Below are 22,557 nucleotides of genomic sequence, written 5' to 3' on the forward strand. Positions count from 1 at the left end.
ACCAGTCTCTCAGCAACTTCTCAGACAAAGGAATTCCGACGAGGGGCTGGACGACTCCTCCCACAAGGAGTGCTCACAGGCGAATGACGTCACCGACAGGCATGGAAAAACTCACGCATGCGCACGAGGGTTCAAGCATGTCTGACGTAAAAACATATGAATGAAATCCATATAGTTTTTGAAAAAAATAAAAAGGACCTATACTTTACGGACAGCCCTCGTATATACGTATTATGGCTACAGCCTTACAGTACGTCATAATTCTGAGTTCTTAGTTGCAGTATGTCATAATTCTGAAAAATTTCTGCCATAATGTACTTCCTTAAGTCATAATATGACAGAATTGATGATTATGATATACTATCTCAAACATTTTGATCTAAATTTCTAAACTTTTGAATGTTCCAATGAGCCACAATCCGGAAGTGGAAAGAACATCATTTCACCATAAACCAACCAGGACCAGGTTGTCCTTGTAAGATTCCTGATTGAAAAGAATTATCAGAAGAGTTGTCCAAGAGCCAAGGACCACTTGTGGAGAGCTTCAGAAAGATCTTGAATTAGCAGGAACAACTGTTTCAATGAAAACGATAAAAAAAAAAAAAAAATGCACTCAACCGCCATGACGTATGTACGCTCACCACGCAAGACTCCATTGCTGAAGAAAAAGCATGCTGAAGCTTTTTTAAATCAGAATATGAATACTTCATTAATCCCAGGGAAAATTGCATTAATAAAATATTCTGATTTAAATATGCTTTTTCTTCAGCAATGGAGTTTGCTGCACAACATTTAGACAAGCCTGTGAAATACTGGGAGAGTATAATCTGGTCAGATGAGACCAAAATTGAACTCTTTGGATGCCATACTACACATCCTGTTTGAGGGTCAAACTGCACATCACGCCAAACACACCATACCAACAGTAAAGTTTGGAGTTGGGAATTGTGGTGTGGTGCTGTTTTTCAACATAAGACACTGGCAATATTTGGTCCTTATTTTGCAAAGTTCTGAAATGTAATACTCTGACCCCTTGAAAAGGTTCCAGTTGATGAGAAAACATGCTGTGTAAAATGTTGTTTGTATAACTTAATTTTTAGAGGTAGCTCCAAAGCATTGAAAATTTGCTATTTTCATGCTATATAAAATTTTACTAACTAAAGCTTGGAAATCACCTGTGGAGGCCATCTTGAATTTGTAAGTGAGTGTCAGGAGGATTCATCAGGACTTTTGATATGTTGTTTAGGATGGGTTGGGGCACCATTAAGCCTTAGTTTGTATAGTATTACCTCTAAAAATTAATTTACACAAACAAAATTGTACACAGCATGTTTTTTCATCAACTGGAACCTATTGGGGGGGGGGGGGGGGGGGGTTCAAAGTATTAAATTTAAAAACTTTGGAAAATAAGGACCACCCTAACTGGCAAACTTCATATAATTGAACAAAGGACAAATGGAAAAGTGTACCAAGACATTCTTGATAAAAATTTGCTGCCATGTACCAGGATGGTGAAGACAAAACAAAGGTGAACATTTCAGCAAGACAATGATCCCAAACGCACAGTCATGGAAACTCTCACGTGATTTCAAAGAAAATAAAGCTACTGGAATGGTCCAGACAATCAGCTGACTTGAATCCAATAGAAAATCTATGGAAAGAACTAAAGATCAGAGTTCATAGAAGAACCTTCAAGAATTGAATGGAAGAATGGGCCAAAATCACAGAGGACTAGTTTCTCTATACAGTAGACATCTTAAAGGCTTTTATACAAAGTATCAAATAAATTTCAGTAAGCGTGTTCAATACTTTATCCATGTATCATCATTCCATTTTATTACACACAACCTAATTACTGTACTTATTTATTTTGGTTTTCTTTGCATGTATGGATTACTTGGGTTGTTACTGACATCTGGTGAAAATTTCATGTCAATAGCACCTTTAGAAATAGATTTACAGAGAAAAATAGTGACGTGCTCAATGTTTATTTTACACACACACACACACACACACACACACACACACACACACACACACACACACACACACACACACACACACACACACACACACACACTAAGAAATGAAACACAGGGGTTTTAAATGTTTTGATTTCAATATACTTGCAATTGTAATTTTATGGATTTAAGTAATAATGTTTGATTTGATTTAATTAATTTCAACTACAATATTGTTTTGCACTTAACTGACAATTTTATGTGGAAAAAGTTACCTTAATTTTATCTATTAAATTCAGTGTTTTGTTTCTTAGAGTGTGCACACGCACACACACACACACACACACACACACACACACACACACACACACACACATATATATATATATATATATATATACATACATACAACCCCTAGCAATAATTATGGAATCACCGGCCTCGGAGGATGTTCATTCAGTTGTTTAATTTTGTAGAAAAAAAGCAGATCACAGACATGACACAAAACTAAAGTCATTTCAAATGGCAACTTTCTGGCTTTAAGAAAAACTATCAGGAAAAATAATTGTGGCAGTCAGTAACGGTTACTTTTTTAGACCAAGCAGAGGGAAAAAAATATGGAATCACTCAATTCTGAGGAAAAAATTATGGAATCACCCTGTAAATTTTCATCCCCAAAACTAACACCTGCATCAAATCAGATCTGCTCATTAGTCTGCATCTAAAAAGGAGTGATCACACCTTGGAGAGCTGTTGCACCAAGTGGACTGACATGAATCATGGCTCCAATACGAAAGATGTCAATTGAAACAAAGGAGAGGATTATCAACCTCTTAAAAGAGGGTAAATCATCAAGCAATGTTGCAAAAGATGTTGGTTGTTCACAGTCAGCTGTGTCTAAACTCTGGACCAAAACAAATTAGGAACGAATGGGAGGAAACTGGAGTCAACGTCTGTGACCAAACTGTAAGAAACCGCCTAAAGGAAATGGGATTTACATACAGAAAAGCTAAACGAAAGGCATCATTAACACCTAAACAGAAAAAAACAAGGTTACAATGGGCTAAAGAAAAGCTGTCGTGGACTGTGGATGACTGGATGAAAGTCATATTCACTGATGAATCTCGAATCTGCATTGGGCAAGGTGATGATGCTGGAACTTTTGTTTGGTGCCGTTCCAATGAGATTTATAAAGATGACTGCCTGAAGAGAACATGTAAATTTCCACAGTCATTGATGATATGGGGCTGCATGTCAGGTAAAGGCACTGGGGAGATGGCTGTCATTACATCATCAATAAATGCACATGTTTATGTTGCTATTTTGGACACTTTTCTTATCCCATCAATTGAAAGGATGTTTTGGGATGATGAAATCATTTTTCAAGATGATAATGCATCTTGCCATAGAGCAAAAACTGTGAAAACATTCCTTGCAAAAAGACACATAGGGTCAATGTCATGGCCTGCAAATAGTCCGGATCTTAATTAATCCAATTGAAAATCTTTGGTGGAAGTTGAAGAAAATGGTCCGTGACAAGGACCATTACTGACTGCCACTATTTTTTTTTCCTGATTTCTTATAGTGTTTCTTAAAGCCAGAAAGTTGCCATTTGAAATGACTTTAGTTTTGTGTCATGTCTGTGATCTGCTTTTTTCTACAAAATTAAACAACTGAATGAACATCCTCCGAGGCCGGTGATTCCATAATTTTTGCCAGGGGTTGTAATTGAACAAAGGACAAATGGAAAAGTGTACCAAGACATTCTTGATAAAAATTTGCTGCCATGTACCAGGATGGTGAAGACAAAACAAAGGTGAACATTTCAGCAAGACAATGATCCCAAACGCACAGTCATGGAAACTCTCACGTGGTTTCAAAGAAAATAAAGCTACTGGAATGGTCCAGACAATCAGCTGACTTGAATCCAATAGAAAATCTATGGAAAGAACTAAAGATCAGAGTTCATAGAAGGACCTTCAAGAATTGAATGGAAGAATGGGCCAAAATCACAGAGGACTAGTTTCTCTATACAGTAGACATCTTGAAGGCTTTTATACAAAGTATCAAATAAATTTCAGTAAGTGTGTTCAATACTTTTTCCATGTATCATCATTCCATTTTATTACACACAACCTAATTACTGTACTTATTTATTTTGGTTTTCTTTCATGTATGGATTACTTGGGTTGTTACTGACATCTGGTGAAAATTTCATGTCAATAGCACCTTTAGAAATAGATTTACAGAGAAAAATAGTGACGTGCTCAATGTTTATTTTATTTTATTTTTATTGTTTTGCACTTAACTGACAATTTTATGTGGAAAAAGTTACCTTAATTTTATCAATTAAATTCATTGTTTTATTTCTTAGTGCGCGCGCGCGCACACACACACACACACACTTTCTCGTTGTAATGTTTTGTAGAACGTAGAATTTTGTTGCCTGAAACTGGCAAATAATAAATCTATTTACAATTACTATTACGCTCTTCTGTATTTATTAAAAAGTTACAATGAACTCTGATAATAAAACTGTGAGATCATGGGATGAAAAATTTATTCAATAATATTTAATATTACTTTTTCTGATGGAAAGTAGCTGCAAATTAAAAGATAAAATACTGCAATACTGAATACTGCAAAAATTATCAATATAATGAGAATAGATAATTCCCATTTAAACTATATTATATGACGTTATATTATGTTAGTAACGGGTGAGCGGGTGTCGAGCGGCCCGGTGTGGATGGCTGGAGATGTTCGGTCCGGTCCGGTCCGGTCGGGATGGGCCGCTCTGCTCTTTGCTCCATGCGGATGTGACATTTCGGAGAAGAGCGTGGCCGCCATTTTGAGAGAAGCTCGACTCACAGATCGGGAGGAGCGGGCTGACGAGCTCTCGACTACACGTTGCATGACCGGCCGCATTCTCCACAAGAGCTTATTAGCCAGAAATGCGACGAGACGTCCCGGTTGAGTGAGTTGTTTTCTGGCGGGCCGGGGAAACTGTCGTTTCCGCGATAGCGCCGTTCCGGATTGGAAAGTGGTTTGAATGGATAGCTTCTTCCTCCGCTCTCCCCCAGACGAGGGACAATCGGCGGAGCACACGGACTGGAGATATCGCAGGCAAAGTTTTTGAACGCGCGTCTGTAGCAAATGAGCCTTTGCTTTTTTCGTCGTTGTTGTACCTGTGTCAAAATCTGGCTGCCTAGCGTCAGGTAGCTCACCTGCTAGCTCCGAACAGACTGTTTGTTCCTCCAGGTGCAGCCCGTCCTGTGCGTTGTCGTACTGCCCCACATTTCCCGGGGTAAAGCCGTATTGACTTTAGCTCATTTCAACGGGCCTCCCCACACCAGCCAGCCAGCCAGCCCACCTCGCTTGTGAAACAGCGACTCGCACCCACCAAAGGCGCCGAAATTGGGCGAATAGCGAGCAAATACGTCCGCGTTTCTCTACCCGCTCCCCAGCCGACCTCCCCTTCTCACTCCCCGGCGCTGACAGCGGACAAGGCCGAGGTCGCGACAGAGCAGGCCCGCCCGCCGAGGCTCGACCTGTCCACACCACCTCCGCATCCTACCACACCTTATCAACAGTCCAGAACCCGGCGGCAGCCCAGCGAGCCCACCCTGGACAAGGTTGAGGGGAACAGAGATAGCAGGGAGCACCGCATCACCATCACCACAACAACAGCTGCCAACATGAACCACCATCACCACCACACGCAGCAGCAGAAAGCCGGCGAGCAGCAGCTCAGCGAGCCCGAGGATATGGAGATGGAGGGTAAGAAGAACAACAGTAAAACTACAATAATCTGGACATCTGCAAGATTAACCAGCACAGGTTTATTTGTGCAAAGTGTGTTTGTAAACACGAAGGCCTGCAGCTAGCCAGGATAGCAGCCGGCTGCAGATTTGCACCATTTAACGAGCTGCTACTTCTGTGTATCTGACCTAAATTTGTTATTTTTAAGTCGCGTGTTCTAGATTTTATATTACACGTGCACGTCCCCAAAACACGTCGATCGTCATCGTACGGCACGAGCCACCAACACTTCTAAAGCAGTCGTTACCTGCCAAAATAACGTTTTCAGCTAATGTTGCCGTTTCTTCGTCAGCACTTGAACAGCTCGTCCGGTGCAGTTGAGCGTTTAAATATCAAATCTAGCTGAGATAATTGTCCATTTGCCAGTTTAAAGGTTTGTAAACAATGCAGCCTTTGCTTTCGTTGGACATGGTTGTTGTGGATCTAGCGTTACAGCTTCACTTCAAACTCATGCCACTTCCTCTTCGCGGTGAGTTCTGCTTAAAGTGCATAAAGTGATGGTTAAGGTTGCCGTTTTATTGCTTACAGTGTTGCCTAATTTGTGTTAGCATTATCGGGCTAATTCGGACTTGTTAGTGTGGTGAGCAAAATGATTCAGTTGCAAATCTAACAACTCTAACACAAAGTATGACCACGATGAGGGTGCAGATTCGTGTACATTACAAAAAAAAGCAGTTCATTAAGCTCTACTTAGTACAGTTAGCTCCGAGGGTCGCATGCTAGGTGGCTAAATGGCTAATGCTAGCGGAGGGGGTGTGTGGCGTTTCAAAATGGTGGCTGGTACGGTTAGCATCTTGGACATCGTATTATTATTAAGTATTTATTTTTGTTTTTAACTGCGTCCACATATTGTGTAAGTGACGCTTTTCCCCCCTATCCTCAGACGTTAATCCTACTTGGCCTCTGTTTATTACGGCTCGCGCAGCGCGTTGAGCTAACATTATTAGCCCCGGCTAAGTAGCTAAGGCAGATGCGTCAGAAACGCCACGGACAAACAAGTCAAGGCGTTCTCACACATGCAATATTACGGTGATAATGATAACTTGTTTTTGTAGTGTGTTTACTGGTCGGTGACTGTGTGAAACGGTGCGGGTAAATCTTGGCTGTGATAAATGCAGGCCCGCACACACACGAGCAGCGCGGGGATTTGCTGCTTCATTGTATGGGAGAGCAAACGGCATGGGGCTCGCCATTTTTAATCATCTGTTTTTCTTAGTCCGGTTCGGGGTCTGGTCCCTTACTGTTGGCGTTTTACCCACAGACTATTCCATCCTTCTGCTCTCTCAAATTAGTGTTACTCGTGTAAACTTCATACCATGCACGTATGCGACAATCGTCAGCATCACTGCGTCATTTAGTCTGTGAAATGTACTTCATCATACTGTTACTGCATTCCCCCACCCCTCACCTCTGTTTGTTCATTTAGGTCACATCAGTGACAGTGTTGTAGTTCTAGTTATGGTTGTGTTCTTCCTAACATTTCTTGAAAATGAGCTGGTATTATACACATGAAATCATATGACTAGACTCATTGCATAGTTATGGTTACTGTAATTTTGAATCATTCACACCTCAATGATCTGCAGAGGAAACTCAAAAAATGTAGTTATGCACTAGAATGATTGCTTTCATCTTATATCCAAACTCTTATCAGCCAATAGCGAATGGGCAATGACATGAAGATGCATTGCATTCTGGGATTGCAGGTGCCATGTTAACATTTGCTAAAACAAACTGCAGTAGCTGGGGGTGCATTTGTTTTTCACACGTTTGCTATTTGCTCATTTGTTCTGTTATGTGCGCCATATTTCCATGTGGTGACAACGGAATAGTAATAATTATTTTAAAAAACAAAAACTAAAACAGCTGCAGTGTGATTCCGTCATTTGAGCGGTCAATTTTCGAAGAAGACGCCGGAAAAATTAGCGGGCGGCTTTGCTTGAAGTCGTCTAAAATTACGGCTGGGTCCGATCGCTGCAGCCGTGTGTGCGTGCGTGTGTACGCGAGTCGGCTGGCTACGAGGAGGGGGGGTGCGGGGCAATTTGAGTGCACAGTGAAACGCAACACAAACTGAAGAGTGCCACTGCCTTTATTTCTCTCTGGACTGTTCTGACGGTACATCCTGTTCATACCGTGTGCACGTGTCGGTGACAGTTATACTGAAATTATGAGATGAAATAAATTGGTCAGAATTCCTTAAAATGAGAATATATGAATGAACAGTATAAAAATCACACACGTGTGATTAAAAAAAAAAACTGATGTGAAGAAACTCTGCAGTGATAAGAAGCAGAAATCACATAAAGCAGCTGAGAACTCTGAACTTTAACAGGCTGTTATTTTAAAAAGATAATTATTTTAGATGACTTAATGTAGTTGTTTAATGCTCAAGCACAAAACGTGACTGAGGAGAAAAAAGAGGAAATGAACTCTAGTCTGAATAAAAATAGAAGCTGCTGATTTTTATTTTTCAACATTATTAGGCTGCAGTTCTGACTTTCATATATTTCAAAGTAAGTCACCGCTTATATTTTCAAAAATCACGAGTCAAATCAGTCTGCATTGTTCAGTTTTTCCTGCACGTTTGTGTATTTTTTCTAGAGCATGGCCGATATAAGCCCTTTTCAAAGTACTCACTACCGGCCGAAATTTTGCACCGTTTGTCCAGTAGATGGAGCTCTGACTCCATTCAACTGAGAGGTGCTTACACCCCTGCTTAAATGTGTTCACGGCCCCCGTAGTTCGCGTCACACTGCACTGATCGGCTGACAAAAGCATACGAGTAAGTTTATAAGGATCTATATCCTTATCCTGAACGTATATCTAAGTTGCAGCAACAAGAGGTACAAGATCAGATGTATTTCACAACTATTTTTAAGGATATGTATTTGCTAATTTCACAAAGGTTTAATTCTTGATTGCATTTTTTGAACTTGAAAATTCTTCTCTGTTATAAAGTTAATCAATATGAGGACAAAGCTTCAGCTTTTAGCTCATACCTTTTTTGTTAAGTGTCCAAAAAAGAACATTTTATTCCTTTAAATAAAAATATCGGCTGATTTATCGATTATCGGAATTTTTTTCTTCCAAACATCGTTATCGGCATCGGCCTCAAAAAATCCATATCGGTCGGGCTCTAATTTTTTCCTTCTTGATAAGATTTTGGTTTTTGTTTGTTGTACTAAAAAGTAAAAAAACAAAACAAACAAAACAATAAAATGTTAACACTTTTCCTTATAGCAGTTCTTTAATTTCAGAACTGGAACAGAAACAACCACAAATAAAAAAAAGTAGGGACTGTATGTAAAATTAAGATTAAAATATAAATGTTATATACCCAGTTTCTCCACTCACACCCACAGAGGCCAAACATTCTTCCGAAGTTGTGTCTTGGTGGCTTCCCTCACTTGTCTTCTTCCAGCATGGACGTTTAGTTTTTGAGAACTGCCTACCTGACACAGATTTACCATAAAGTACCACACTGTTTGTATTTCTGAATGATTGATGTAAATAAAGTCTAAGAAATATTCATTGACCTGGAAATGTTCATGTATTCATCCTCTGACATTTTTCAAAAAAACTGACTGTAAATATTATAAACTAATTCTTCCATTAACAATAAACTGCCCTGTCCCCATGCTGCAGGCCTCAAGTGTAGGAATGGGTATATATTAACAAAAAATAAATAAAAATAAATCTGATCTCACAAAACATTAAATATGTTGGTTTCGTACAGTGTGCAGTTACAGAAATAGAAGACCAAGTAAATGTCAGGATCATTACGTGTCCATCTCCACTACATTTTGAAAAACTATAAGACCACAGGCCATGCATTATGTTTTGTGTCTTTTAGTGACTTTTTTTATTTTTATTTTTTAATTTGGATTAAGGCAATAAGTGCCTCCCTGTATTACCACAGATGAACTGTTTCTGTTGCCACATCTTCTGAAATAAAACTGCAGAATTTTACCACCCACACAGGAGAGTGACACTATTAACTTTTTCAAGAAGTGATATGTCACAGCAAAGTTGATGTGATAAATATTTAATCTGAATCTCAGTTTCAGAAAATGTTGAAATGTAATGATTTTTCTGTTTCAGCTGCAATTCTTTTGTTGGAATATTAAAGTTAAAGTACTTACAAACAAAAGTATGACAGGTTTTTATTAAGTGACAAGTTAGAGCAAAGTATATGTGATAAATATTTAATTTGAATCTCACTCACGGGTTGTCTGGACAACCAGCTTTTCCTATAGGACAAGTAAACTGCCAGGGTCACTTGTCCTATGGACAAGTACACTAAAAAGCTTAATGTCAATGCCTGGACACCCATGCATAACAGAAATTCACTCATATACAAACAACCAAACTCATAACAGAAAAGTCAAAGGCGAAAAGAAATATAAGAAAATAAACGAAATACATGGTGCCTAAAGGCGTAGGCAGAAGCAGTGCTTATCAACGCCCACACCCCTGTATAAAGTCAAATCAAACCGGGTATATATGACTGATCATAGACGTTTATATCCAAATCGTTTATTATTCGCCTTATGCATCAGCTGAAGTCTTAAATTAAATCATAATGTTTTAATGCCTTTGATTTAATTAAAAATGGATTGGTATGATCCTGAAACCCTGAATTGTGAATTATTCTTAATGCTTTTTTTTTGGAAGGATGAATAATGATTGCAATGTAGTTTTATAGTAATTACCCCAAAATTCAGCACAGTAAGCCAAGTAAGGTGCAATCAATGCACAATACAGGGTGTGTAGTGATTTACCATCTAGAATGTACTTTGTCTTATTTAATACTGCAAAACTTTGAGAAACTTTCTTTGGATATGTTGAATATGCACTTTCCAGTTAATTCTATCATCAGTAATCACACTTAACTTATTCTGCTTGACACAACCTATATTTACCCCAAGTATATTTAACTGTATTTGTACATCCTGTTTATAATTTTCAAATAACATCATTTTAGTTTTAGACCAATTTAATGAGTTTGTTCATGTCAAACCAACTCTTCAACTTTATAATTTCAGTTCTCAAATCAAACAATAATTGCTGCAAATTCTCTCCAGAACAAAACAGGTTTGTGTCATCAGCAAAGAGAACTGCTTTAAACACATTGGAAACTTTACATAAATCATTAATATATAAAATAAATAATTTTGGTCCCAGCACAGAGCCCTGGGGAACCCCGCAAATGATGTCCAGATATACAGAACAGCAGTCCCTGATCTTAACAAACTGCTTCTGGTTTTGCAAATAACTTTTAATCCTATTCAGAGTCACCCCTCTAATCCCATAAAGTTCCAACTCTTGAAATAATGTTATGATTGATTGTGTCGAAAGCCTTTCTTAAGTCAGTAAATAGACCTATTACTAACTTCCTTTTGTCCACGTTTATTGATCTCTTTGATTGCATTGCACAAAGCCAAAGCAGTGGACCTTTTCGCTCTGAACCCACATTGACTGTCATCAAGCAGGTTGTGTAGTTTAATAAATCTATCCAGTCTGTTATTGTAAAGTTTTTCCAGTATCTTAGAAAATAAGCGAAGTGCGCAATGCATCTGCACATGCGTGGGTCAAATGGGGGCAAAGTCCCAGCTACCACACTCACACCGCTCCCATTGAATTTTGTATACAGTAGCATTAGCGGACTGTAAAATTTAAGGCTTACAGGGATTGTTTCAAAGGCTTTAAGCCTTAAGCGACGCATACAATAGTGACAGTGGCGCATTGTGCTGTTTTCAAATGCTCAAACGGAATTTATAGGCTTGAAAGTTGGCTGAAAACACACAATTGCAAAGCTCCGCTGAGTCCACACAAAGACGGAAAGAAGAAGAAATGTGGTTGTGAACCTACGTTCATTCTACACAATTTCCCCACAGAAAAGAAAGATTCAGACGGATGTAAAAGACAGACTAAAATTGTAAGTTTCTTACACACATTTATTTTGTCAATATCCTGAAACCATGCTGCCGTTTTCGTGCATCGGCTTATGACTGTAATGTCGCGCCATGAATGACGTGGCACGTAATATTGTAAAATTGACATGTTCCATAAACAAACTGCATGCATGCACATATCATTGTATGTCTGTCAACGTATCAAAACAAACGTGACACCAAAGAGGTTATATGCGAGACCCACCTTCATTGTCGTCATTATGAAGCCGGCGGAGGAGCGATTTCTCATCCCTGCTTAGCAAATATCAAATCATTTTTATTTATATAGCGCCAAATCACAAAAACAGTTGCCCCAAGGCGCTTTATATTGCAAGGCAAAAGCCATACAATAATTACAGAAAAACCCCAACGGTCAAAGCGACCCCCTGTGAGCAAGCACTTGGCGACAGTGGGAAGGAAAAACTCCCTTTTAACAGGAAGAAACCTCCAGCAGAACCAGGCTCAGGGAGGGGCAGTCTTCTGCTGGGACTGGTTGGGGCTGAGGGGAGAGAATCAGGAAAAAGACATGCTGTGGAAGACAGCAGAGATCAATCACTAATGATTAAATGCAGAGTGGTGCATACAGAGCAAAAAGAGAAACACTCAGTGCATCATGGGAACCCCCCAGCAGTCTAAGTCTACAGCAGCATAACTAAGGGATGGTTCAGGGTCACCTGATCTAGCCCTAACTATAAGCTTTAGCAAAAAGGAAAGTTTTAAGCCTAATCTTAAAAGTAGAGAGGGTGTCTGTCTCCCTGATCCGAATTGGGAGCTGGTTCCACAGGAGAGGACCCTGAAAGCTGAAGGCTCTGCCTCCCATTCTACTCTTACAAACCCTAAGAACTACACGTAAGCCTGCAGTCTGAGAGCAAAGCGATCTATTGGGGTGATATGGTACTATGAGGTCCCTAAGATAAGATGGGACCTGATTTATTCAAAACCTTATAAGTAAGAATTTTAAATTCTATTCTGGAATTAACAGGAAGCCAATGAAGAGAGGCCAATATGGGTGAAATATGCTCTCTCCTTCTAGTCCCCGTCAGTACTCTAGCTGCAGCATTTTGAATTAACTGAAGGCTTTTCAGGGAACTTTTAGGACAACCTGATAATAATGAATTACAATAGTTCAGCCTAGACGAAATAAATGCATGAATTAGTTTTTCAGCATCACTCTGAGACAAGACCTTTCTAATTTTAGAGATATTGCGCAAATGTAAAAAAGCAGTCCTACATATTTGCTTAATATGCGCATTGAATGACATATCCTGATCAAAAATGACTCCAAGATTTCTCACAGTATTACTAGAGGTCAGGGTAATGCCATCCAGAGTAAGGATCTGGTTAGACACCATATTTCTAAGATTTGTGGGGCCAAGTACAGTAACTTCAGTTTTATCTGAATTTAAAAGCAGGAAATTAGAGGTCATCCATGTCTTTGTCTGTAAGACATTCCTGCAGTTTAACTAATTGGTGTGTGTCCTCTGGCTTCATGGATAGATAAAGCTGAGTATCATCTGTGTAACAATGAAAATTTAAGCAATGCTTTCTAATAATACTGCCTAAGGGAAGCATGTATAAAGTGAATAAAATTGGTCCTAGCACAGAACCTTGTGGAACTCCATAATTAACCTTAGTCTGTGAAGAAGACTCCCCATTTACATGAACAAATTGTAGTCTATTAGATAAATATGATTCAAACCGCCGCAGTGCCTTTAATGCCTGTGGCATGCTCTAATCTCTGTAATAAAATTTTATGGTCAACAGTATCAAAAGCAGCACTGAGGTCTAACAGGACAAGCACAGAGATGAGTCCACTGTCTGAGGCCATAAGATCATTTGTAACCTTCACTAATGCTGTTTCTGTACTATGATGAATTCTGAAACCTGACTGAAACTCTTCAGATAGACCATTCTTCTGCAGATGATCAGTTTGCTGTTTTACAACTACCCTTTCAAGAATTTTTGAGAGAAAAGGAAGGTTGGAGATTGGCCTATAATTAGCTAAGATAGCTGGGTCAAGTGATGGCTTTTTAAGTAATGGTTTAATTACTGCCACCTTAAAAGCCTGTGGTACATAGCCAACTAATAAAGATAGATTGATCATATTTAAGATTGAAGCATTAATTAATGGTAGGGCTTCCTTGAGCAGTCTGGTAGGAATGGGGTCTAATAGACATGTTGATGGTTTGGAGGAAGTGACTAATGAAAATAACTGACAGAACAATCGGAGAGAAAGAGTCTAACCAAATACCAGCATTACTGAAAGCAGCCAAAGATAACGATATGTCTTTGGGATGGTTATGACTAATTTTTTCTCTAATAGTTAAAATTTTATTAGCAAAGAAAGTCATGAAGTCATTACTAGTTAAAGGAATACTCGGCTCAATAGAGCTCTGACTCTTTGTCAGCCTGGCTACAGTGCTGAAAAGAAACCTGGGGTTGTTCTTATTTTCTTCAGTTAGTGATGAATAGTAAGATGTCCTAGCTTTACGGAGGGCTTTTTTATAGAGCAACAGACTCTTTTTCCAGGCTAAGTGAAGATCTTCTAAATTAGTGAGACGCCATTTCCTCTCCAACTTACGGGTTATCTGCTTTAAGCTGCGAGTTTGTGAGTTATACCACAGAGTCAGGCACTTCTGATTTAAAGCTCTCTTTTTCAGAGGAGCTACAGCATCCAAAGTTGTGCTCAATGAGGATGTAAAACTATTGACGAGATAATCTATCTCACTCACAGAGTTTAGGTAGCTACTCTGCACTGTGTTGGTATATGGCATTGGAGAACATAACAAAGAAGGAATCATATCCTTAAACCTAGTTACAGCGCTTTTCGAAAGACTTCAACTGTAATGAAACTTATTCCCTACTGCTGGGTAGTTCATTAAAGTAAATGTAAATGTTATTAAGAAATGATCAGACAGAAGGGGGTTTTCAGGGAATACTGTTAAGTCTTCAATTTCCATAACGTAAGTCAAAACAAGATTTAAAGTATGATTAAAGTGGTGGGTGGACTCATTTACATTTTGAGCATAGCCAATTGAGTCTAATAATATATTAAATGCAGTGTTGAGGCTGTCATTCTCAGCATCTATGTGGATGTTAAAATCGCCCACTATAATTATCTTATCTGAGCTAAGCACTAAGTCAGACAAAAGGTCTGAAAATTCACAGAGAAACTCACAGTAACGACCAGGTGGACGATAGATAACAAATAAAACTGGTTTTTGGGACTTCCAATTTGGATGGACAAGACTAAGAGTCAAGCTTTCAAATTAATTGAAGCTCTGTCTGGGTTTTTGATTGATTAATAAGCTGGAGTGGAAGATTGCTGCTAATCCTCCCCCTCGGCCCGTGCTACGAGCATTCTGACAGAGTGACTCGGGGGTGTTGACTCATTTAAACTAACATATTCTTCCTGCTGTAACCAGGTTTCTGTAAGGCAGAATAAATCAATATGTTGATCAATTATTATATCATTTACTAACAGGGACTTAGAAGAGAGAGACCTAATGTTTAATAAACCACATTTAACTGTTTTAGTCTGTGGTGCAGTTGAAGGTGCTATATTATTTTTTCTTTTTGAATTTTTATGCTTAAATAGATTTTTACTGGTTGTTGGTGGTCTGGGAGCAGGCACCGTCTCTACGGGCATGGGGTATTGGGGGGATGGCAGGGGGAGAGAAGCTGCAGAGGTGTGTAAGACTACAACTCTGCTTCCTGGTCCCAACCCTGGGTAGTCACGGTTTGGAGGGTTTAATAAAATTGGCCAGATTTGTAGAAATGGGAGCTGCTCCATCCAAAGTGGGATTGATGCCGTCTCTCCTAACAAGACCAGGTTTTCCGCAGAAGCTTTGCCAGTTATCTATGCAGCCCACCTCATTTTTTGGACACCACTCAGACAGCCAGCAATTCAAGGAGAACATGCAGCTAAACATGTCGTGGTTCATCTTTAGTCTTCCCGGGATGTCGTCTTTTAGATAACACAAACTAATTGCAAGTGATATGCTAGAAAAGGACACAACACTTTAGAATAATTCAGCCTTAAGCAAGATAAAATGCACAGAGTTTTTAAGTTTATTTAAGCCTTCGACACAGAGCTTAGACAAACTGAGTCCTCTAGAGAGACTGAATATGTGACAACCGCGCTCATCTATTTATTGGAGACCCGCGGGCATCGCTCCTCCTTCGACTTTTTTATTTATTTCATTCCCAAGACATGGGTTTCTATTGGAAGCGTCCTCTAGTGAACCCTAAGCAGGTGTTAGGCCATTATTTCAATGTGACAAACGCTCCCATTAAAACGTGAAGGATTTACAACTGATTTTTTTAAAAGACCTTCAGCCACAGGTGCAGCTGGCCTGAGGCCCCCCGCACGTGGCCTCAGCCACAGGTGCAGCTGGCCCGAGGCCCCTCGCACGTGGCCTGCGGGAAAGCACCTAAAAGGCCTTGGAAAGCCCCTGACAGACTGAATGACTAATAGAGCTCTTTTTTTGGGGTTGAACACCTGCTAGTTCAACCAGAGGACATACAGTTCGGATCAGGACACTTGATAGTTCATCATAGTTCAAATAAGGACCTAAAAATCCTTCTACAGTCCCTCCTCTGGGACTCGAAAGAGTCCCATTACATCAACTATACTCTTGGGTTGTTTACTGACAAGACATCCTCATTTGTGCATTGCAATAAAAAAGTTCTCTGATGGATCTTTCCAGCTCCTTGTGCTGCTTGGCCAGGTTGTACAGGGCCCCCAGAGAATTCTTGCCCACATTCAGGGTGGTGGTGGCCAGCCCTAGCTGTTCCCTTTCCATATGCTCCATCATGCTGGCTAGCATGTCCATACTAGACTGAAGACCACACAGTTGAGTATGGAGGCCCTCCTGAGCACAAGAGATGTTGGCATTGTCACGGTGTATCCTTAACAGGTATGCAGCTGTCTGACTCAGTTGTGGCATGATTTCCTCAAATAGCCCATGGGGAATGTGATTTGTGAGGGGCAGGAGCTGCTCCAAGGTTTTTGGAACAGACTCTTGTGGAAGACGAAGCTCTCGAACCAAGATTGCCATGTCCAGTGGGGTGACCATGACCAGATTAAGGTTGTGCAGTCCAGGGGACAGGAAGTACAAGGGGGAAGGCATTTCGTGTGTGGGGGGAGTATTGCTGATGTCGCTCGGGCAAGTGGCTGGGACATTCTGGGCATTTAGCAGCCTGTACAAAGCTCCCCTCTGTCCTGGTCGGTGAGTTCGGCTAAGGTCCACCCCTGCTGATCCTCCTCCAGAGGCACTGGGCTGATCAGAATATCTCTCCTGCCTTGGGGGTGGAAAGCTGGGGACAGGTCCTAGCAGTGAATTGGGTCTAGGATGCGCTCGGGCAGTTGCTGCATATGGTTGACCTTGGCTGCCTCTCCTGGAGGGTATCGTTGCCACTGGTACATGTGACTGTCTCCATGGCATCTGCGGAAGGGGTGTGTTCCTGAGTCCAAAGGGTCCTTCAGGTGATGGTGGAGTCCTTGGGCCGACTCTTGCTGCAGGCAGATTCTGTGAAGCCGTCATCGCCAGGTGCTGGAACGATGAAGATCCTTCTGTTGCCAACTGGTTTAGCTGCTGGATGGATGGCGGCTGTGGCGACCAATCATGGCTCGACCATCCCTCCTGTATATCCTCTTCTCCAAACAGTTCTGAGAGTCCAATCAGACTTGATAGAGGCAGATCAGGCATAGGTCCCTGATCAGGGGAGTCTGGTCTCTCAGCCATACTCCTGTGTCCTAGTAATATACATATACGTTCATTATTACAGCTCCATGTCATTCTTTCAGATATTGTCTATCCTATCCCTCATTTTTGTGGGTGCATGTGTGTGAATGTAAATGTGCGTGCATGTCTTCTTCCTCGTCTACAATATCACCAAGCACGGTCTATCCCAGTCCTCCCTATCTGGGGTATATGCCACAATATTAGGGAGCTGGGGGCTGTCGGGGAGGATAATTGGTATTTCATCCATTTCCATATATTCTGGTTCTCTGTCTGTTTCGTTTGTGCTTTCTTCCAGGGCTCGGATGGCTAACAGTGGGAGCTGTCCTACTGTGGATGAAATCAATTTATTGACCAGAAATTTTATCAAGGGAATACCACAACATATTACCAGCAAGACCGCCACCCCTGTTAGTGCCAAGACTACACCTGTCTGGTATAACCAGTCTTTCCATGATATCCACCCTCTCCTTAGAGTCCCAAACAGTGAAAATAGTGGGCCAATATTCATTCCATTCCCTACAATGTATCCAGAATCGTCAGTTTCATTTCTCCCTCCTATGGAGTTACTTAACAGTTCCTGTTGCATCTCTTCAAGTGTGATTAAGAGCTCTGTCAAATTTCTGTCTTCCCCTGTACGCATGGGAATAGCTGTGCAACATTCGGTGGCTTTGATCATAATACAAACTCCTTGTTCATCAGCCATCATCATCTCGATAGCTAATCTATTTTGCATTGTCATTAGCGAGGTGGCGTGCAGCTGTTCGGTTAAGGCTCCTACTGCTGCCAATGTCCAGTTCAGGTATCTTTGCTGATTATACCACAAGTAATTAATCCACTGCACCTCCTGGAACCTAGAACGGATTTTTGGAGTAACCCCGAACAGAGCCAATGCCCATCCCCATTTATCCGCGTCTTCATCTGCTTTAACTCTGCTACTGTCTATGGCTTCTAATTGTCGGGGTATCCCTTCTGGTATCCCGTTTCTTACTGTGATGTTGTAGTCTGTTTTAAACGTCATTATTCCTCTTATCTTACGAAGTTTCTGTGGCATGGGTTGTATTGAATTTGGCATTTCAATTACTGTTATAGCTCCTGTGAGCATCACAAAAGCACAAAGGCCTTTCCAATTCGGGGACAGCGATGACAGGAGTTTCCTTTTTTGTCCGCATATCCAAAAGATGTCAGCTAAGGGTACCGTTCCCTTAGCTAAATTTGGAGTAGATACCCATGAAGCATGGGTGAGATTCAGTCCAATTACAGACCCCCCTGTGGCCGGTACTATTTGTTCACACTGTATGCCTGCTGCTGGCAGGGTGTGACAGACGGTAATGTTCCATGCTGTTTTGGCCGGTTTGTATTCTTGCTGCTTTTGCATACACTGTATGTGGTGTTTTGACTGGGTCGTCCCTACCTGCCAATCGCTTATGTATTGTGCTACTAAGCCTTTAGCTATACAGAATGGGTGTATCATCCCTTTCTCTATTTTAATCATAGGTGGAACGGTTCCTTCTGTACTTAGAGGCACTGGACAAAGTTTACTGTCGGCAGCATATTTTTCATCACCTACTGCCATTTTCATAACACATTGTGTATAGCATTCTGCTTGGTCTGAATTATGTTGGGGGCTCCTATAACAGTTGTTGATATCAGGTAGGGGTTTAGCCTGAGGTATCACACCTTTCCGGTGACAGGCTATGCAAGGCTTTTCACTGATCTGCCTAGCCGAAAATTTCAACCATTGGTAAAATAAATTGGTCTTCAACCTTGTGTGCGGGCTAGGTCTGTACTGGGATCCCATCTCCCTAAGTGACTGCTTGTTTCTAGGCTTCTAATTGTCCTCTTTTTCCTTGGTTTGATTTTTACCCATTTTGTGGCTTCATGTACTGTAACAGTTACGTCTTGCTTGGTTTCCCTGCATCCTCCTTTATCACAAATTACCTCTATGTTGAGTGTTCCCTCCTCTTCACATTTGATGCTAATGGCTTCGCCTAATATGTAATCCCCCAGCTTTCCCTGTATTCCTATGTTCTTGTAGGCTTTTGATTTAATGTATACCAAATTATATGTTTTTCCTGTGTTTAGAATGCCTTGTTTAGCTGCTATTGCGGCCATGGCCACGGCACAGTCCGTTGTATGTTTTGGATGTCTATTTTCTCCCATACTGACCACCAGTAGTATTGTCAATCCCTTGAATAATTCCTTAATCATTGCTCTGATGACTGTTGAGATGTGCTACTAGATGTGCTACTGAGTGAGCCGTCACTAGATGAGCTGTCACTAGGGATGTGTGGTGTATCTGTGCTTTGTCTGGGTTGTACTTCCTGTGGTTCGTCTGTCGGTAAATCTACTAAGTTGCTGTCCGAGTCTGATGTCTCCTGTGGCCTGTCTATCTGTCGGTCTGTATTTCTGTCTGTCTGTTGGCCTGCGTCTCCAGTTGTTTCTGAGTCTGCATCTGAGTCTGTCACTGCTCTATCTGGCATGGATCCACTATTCTCTGAAGCTGTGTGTCGTCTTTGTTCAATCAGTCTCTGTGAGCGCCTTGGCCGGTGTTCGCCTGGCTGCAGGGAGGCGTGGCCTTCCCTCGGTGCTTCTTCTGGCTGCAGGGAGGCGTGGCCGTCCCTCGGTGCTTCTTCTGGCTGCAGGGAGGCGTGGCCGTCCCTCGGTGCTGCTGTAGGGTCTCTGGCTTCTCTTGCTTCCCCCCTTGGCCCGGCGGCTCTGCCAAGACGAGCTTGCCGAGGCCGCAGGGGCGCTGGGCCACCAACCCTACAGCAGTGGTTTAAATGAAACCAAGTGTCCTTACCGTCTACTTTGACTGCTGTACGTGAGGCAAGAATAACTTTAAAGGGACCTTCTCGGCGGGGCCTGTCCCACTTCTTTTTGAATACTTTGACGTAAACCAGATCACCAGGCTGGATGCTCTGATTTTCGAGTGGAATCTCTGCTTCTCTGTCTTCTGTAGCACCTTTGACCTGCAAAAAGATAGTTTTGTGTATTTGGGTTAACTGTCTCAGATAATTATGCCATTCGTCTTGTAGCTGCTCCAGCGATGGTCCTTCATAGGGTCCTCTCAGGTATGGAATAGGCATCGGCCGACCTGTAAGAGCTTCAAATGGTGTCAAATGGGTTAGTCGGTTAGTTTGTGAGCGCATTGACAATAAAGCAAGCAGCAACGCATCCAGCCAGGTTAGTTTGCCATTGCTGTCTGCTATGATTTTTGCTAGTTTGTTCTTTAAAATGCCATTAGCCCGTTCCACCGCCCCATTTGATTGGGGGTGATAAACACACCCAAATTTCTGTTTGATACCCAATTGTTTGAATGTTTCTTGTGTAACCTTGGCTACAAAAGCCCTACCGTTGTCAGATGAGATAGTATCTGGAATGCCAAATCTTGGAAAGACATCTCGGCACAAGAATTTGGCTACCGTTTTATGGTCTTGATTTGCAGAGGCTACTGCCTCAATCCATCGGCTGAATCTGCATATCACTACCAAAACATATCTCATTCGTTTAACTCGATTTTCAGCTCCCATGTCTATGAAATCCATCATAAGATGTCTGAATGGCCCATCAGGGACCGGAATGTGGGCTAAAGGGGCTGTGAATGATTTCCGGACATTGTACTGTGCACATACCTCACACTCATTCAACAAACGGTCCACTGTAGCTGCCATATATGGTGACCACCAGACAGCTTTTAGTTTGTTCATAATTTGGACTCGCGAACAATGATCGGGTCCGTGGGCCCAAATGATTGCATGTCGTAATAAATTGGTGGGTAACACTAAATGTCCATGACTACTGCGCCACAGCTTGTCCGCTGGCCCCTGACTGCGTGTCTCAATAGCGCCTCGTTTAACCCACATTCGTTTTTCTTCTCCACTTGCCCTACTTTGAGCCACTATCAGTTCGTCAAGTGAAACCAGTGGGGCACAATTTTGGATGGTTAGCAGGGGAAACATATTTTCCCCTTGTGCTCCTTTGCGAGCTGCGTCATCTGCTAGGTTGTTACCTTGAGCTATGATGTTATTATTCTTTTGATGACCTGCACATTTAATGATGGCTACCTCAGACGGTAATTGGAGAGCTTGTAACAGTTGGGAAATTGCTTCTCCATGAGTGACAGGGGTGCCATCTGCTCTCAGGAATCCCCTTTGTTTCCAAATGTTTGCATGTACATGACATACGCCATAAGCGTAGGCTGAGTCTGTGTAGATATTAACACGTTGATCTTTAGCTATCTGGCAAGCCATAGTTAAGGCTTTGATTTCTGCCAGTTGGGCTGAACAAGGCTGATCAATTCCTTGGGACTCCAGTAATTCAAAGGTCTCGCCATCCGTGTTTAGTTTAACAATCCCCATACCTGCATGCAATCCCGCGGCATCCCGAAAGCATGAGCCGTCCACGAACAGGGTTAGATCTGCATCTATGGCGTGATTATACAAATGTTCTCTGGCTCTCAAAAATTTCTCTGTCTCTGCCACACAGTTATGTGTGGTCAATTTGGTGGCGGGATTCACCGTGTGACAACGTTGTATTGTTATTTCTGGAGCGGACAACACAACTTCATATCCAGTGCGTCTAGCTTGTGTTAAGACAAAACGTTGACTGGTTAGCAGGGCATGTAACTGATGCGACATGTACAACGTTACTGCATGTCCCATGATTATGGATGATGCTTTTTGAAATGCAAAGGCAGCTGCTGCTAGACCCTGATAGCATGGTGGCAATCCCGTTTCAATGTTGTCAAGCTTTGTACTATAATAGGCCAATGGTTGTTTTCCTTCATTTGTTTCCTGCATTAGTACAGCACAAGCATAACCAGCTTTTTCAGTAACATACAAATGAAAAGGTTTCCCATAATCTGGGTTACCTAACGCGGGAGCAGATTGCATGTCTGTTTTTAGGGCCTCAAAAGCTCCCGTTGCCTGATCTGTCCAGACGAGGAGAGCTGCATTGCTTGTTTGCCCCACTGCTCTAATCATGGCACGCAAAGGTGCAGTTTTTATAGCATAATCACAAATCCACGGCCGACTGTACCCTGCCATCCCAAGGAATGAAAGCATCTGTCCCACT

The 22,557-nt window shown here is 41.5% G+C and overlaps 1 protein-coding gene across 1 annotated transcript in view; it reads left to right on the top strand.

The window, feature by feature from the left end:
* Positions 1 to 4,692: 4,692 nt before the first annotated feature.
* The window catches only part of usp7 (ubiquitin specific peptidase 7 (herpes virus-associated)), a 119,696-nt gene continuing 101,831 nt past the window's right edge, over positions 4,693 to 22,557 (top strand). Inside the window, 1 exon segment of the mRNA XM_034189483.1 lies at positions 4,693 to 5,741. Coding sequence (XP_034045374.1) covers positions 5,660 to 5,741 — 82 coding nt within the window. The 5' untranslated portion in view covers positions 4,693 to 5,659.

Source organism: Thalassophryne amazonica, chromosome 16, assembly GCF_902500255.1.
Source record: "Thalassophryne amazonica chromosome 16, fThaAma1.1, whole genome shotgun sequence".
Lineage (NCBI taxonomy): Eukaryota > Metazoa > Chordata > Actinopteri > Batrachoidiformes > Batrachoididae > Thalassophryne > Thalassophryne amazonica.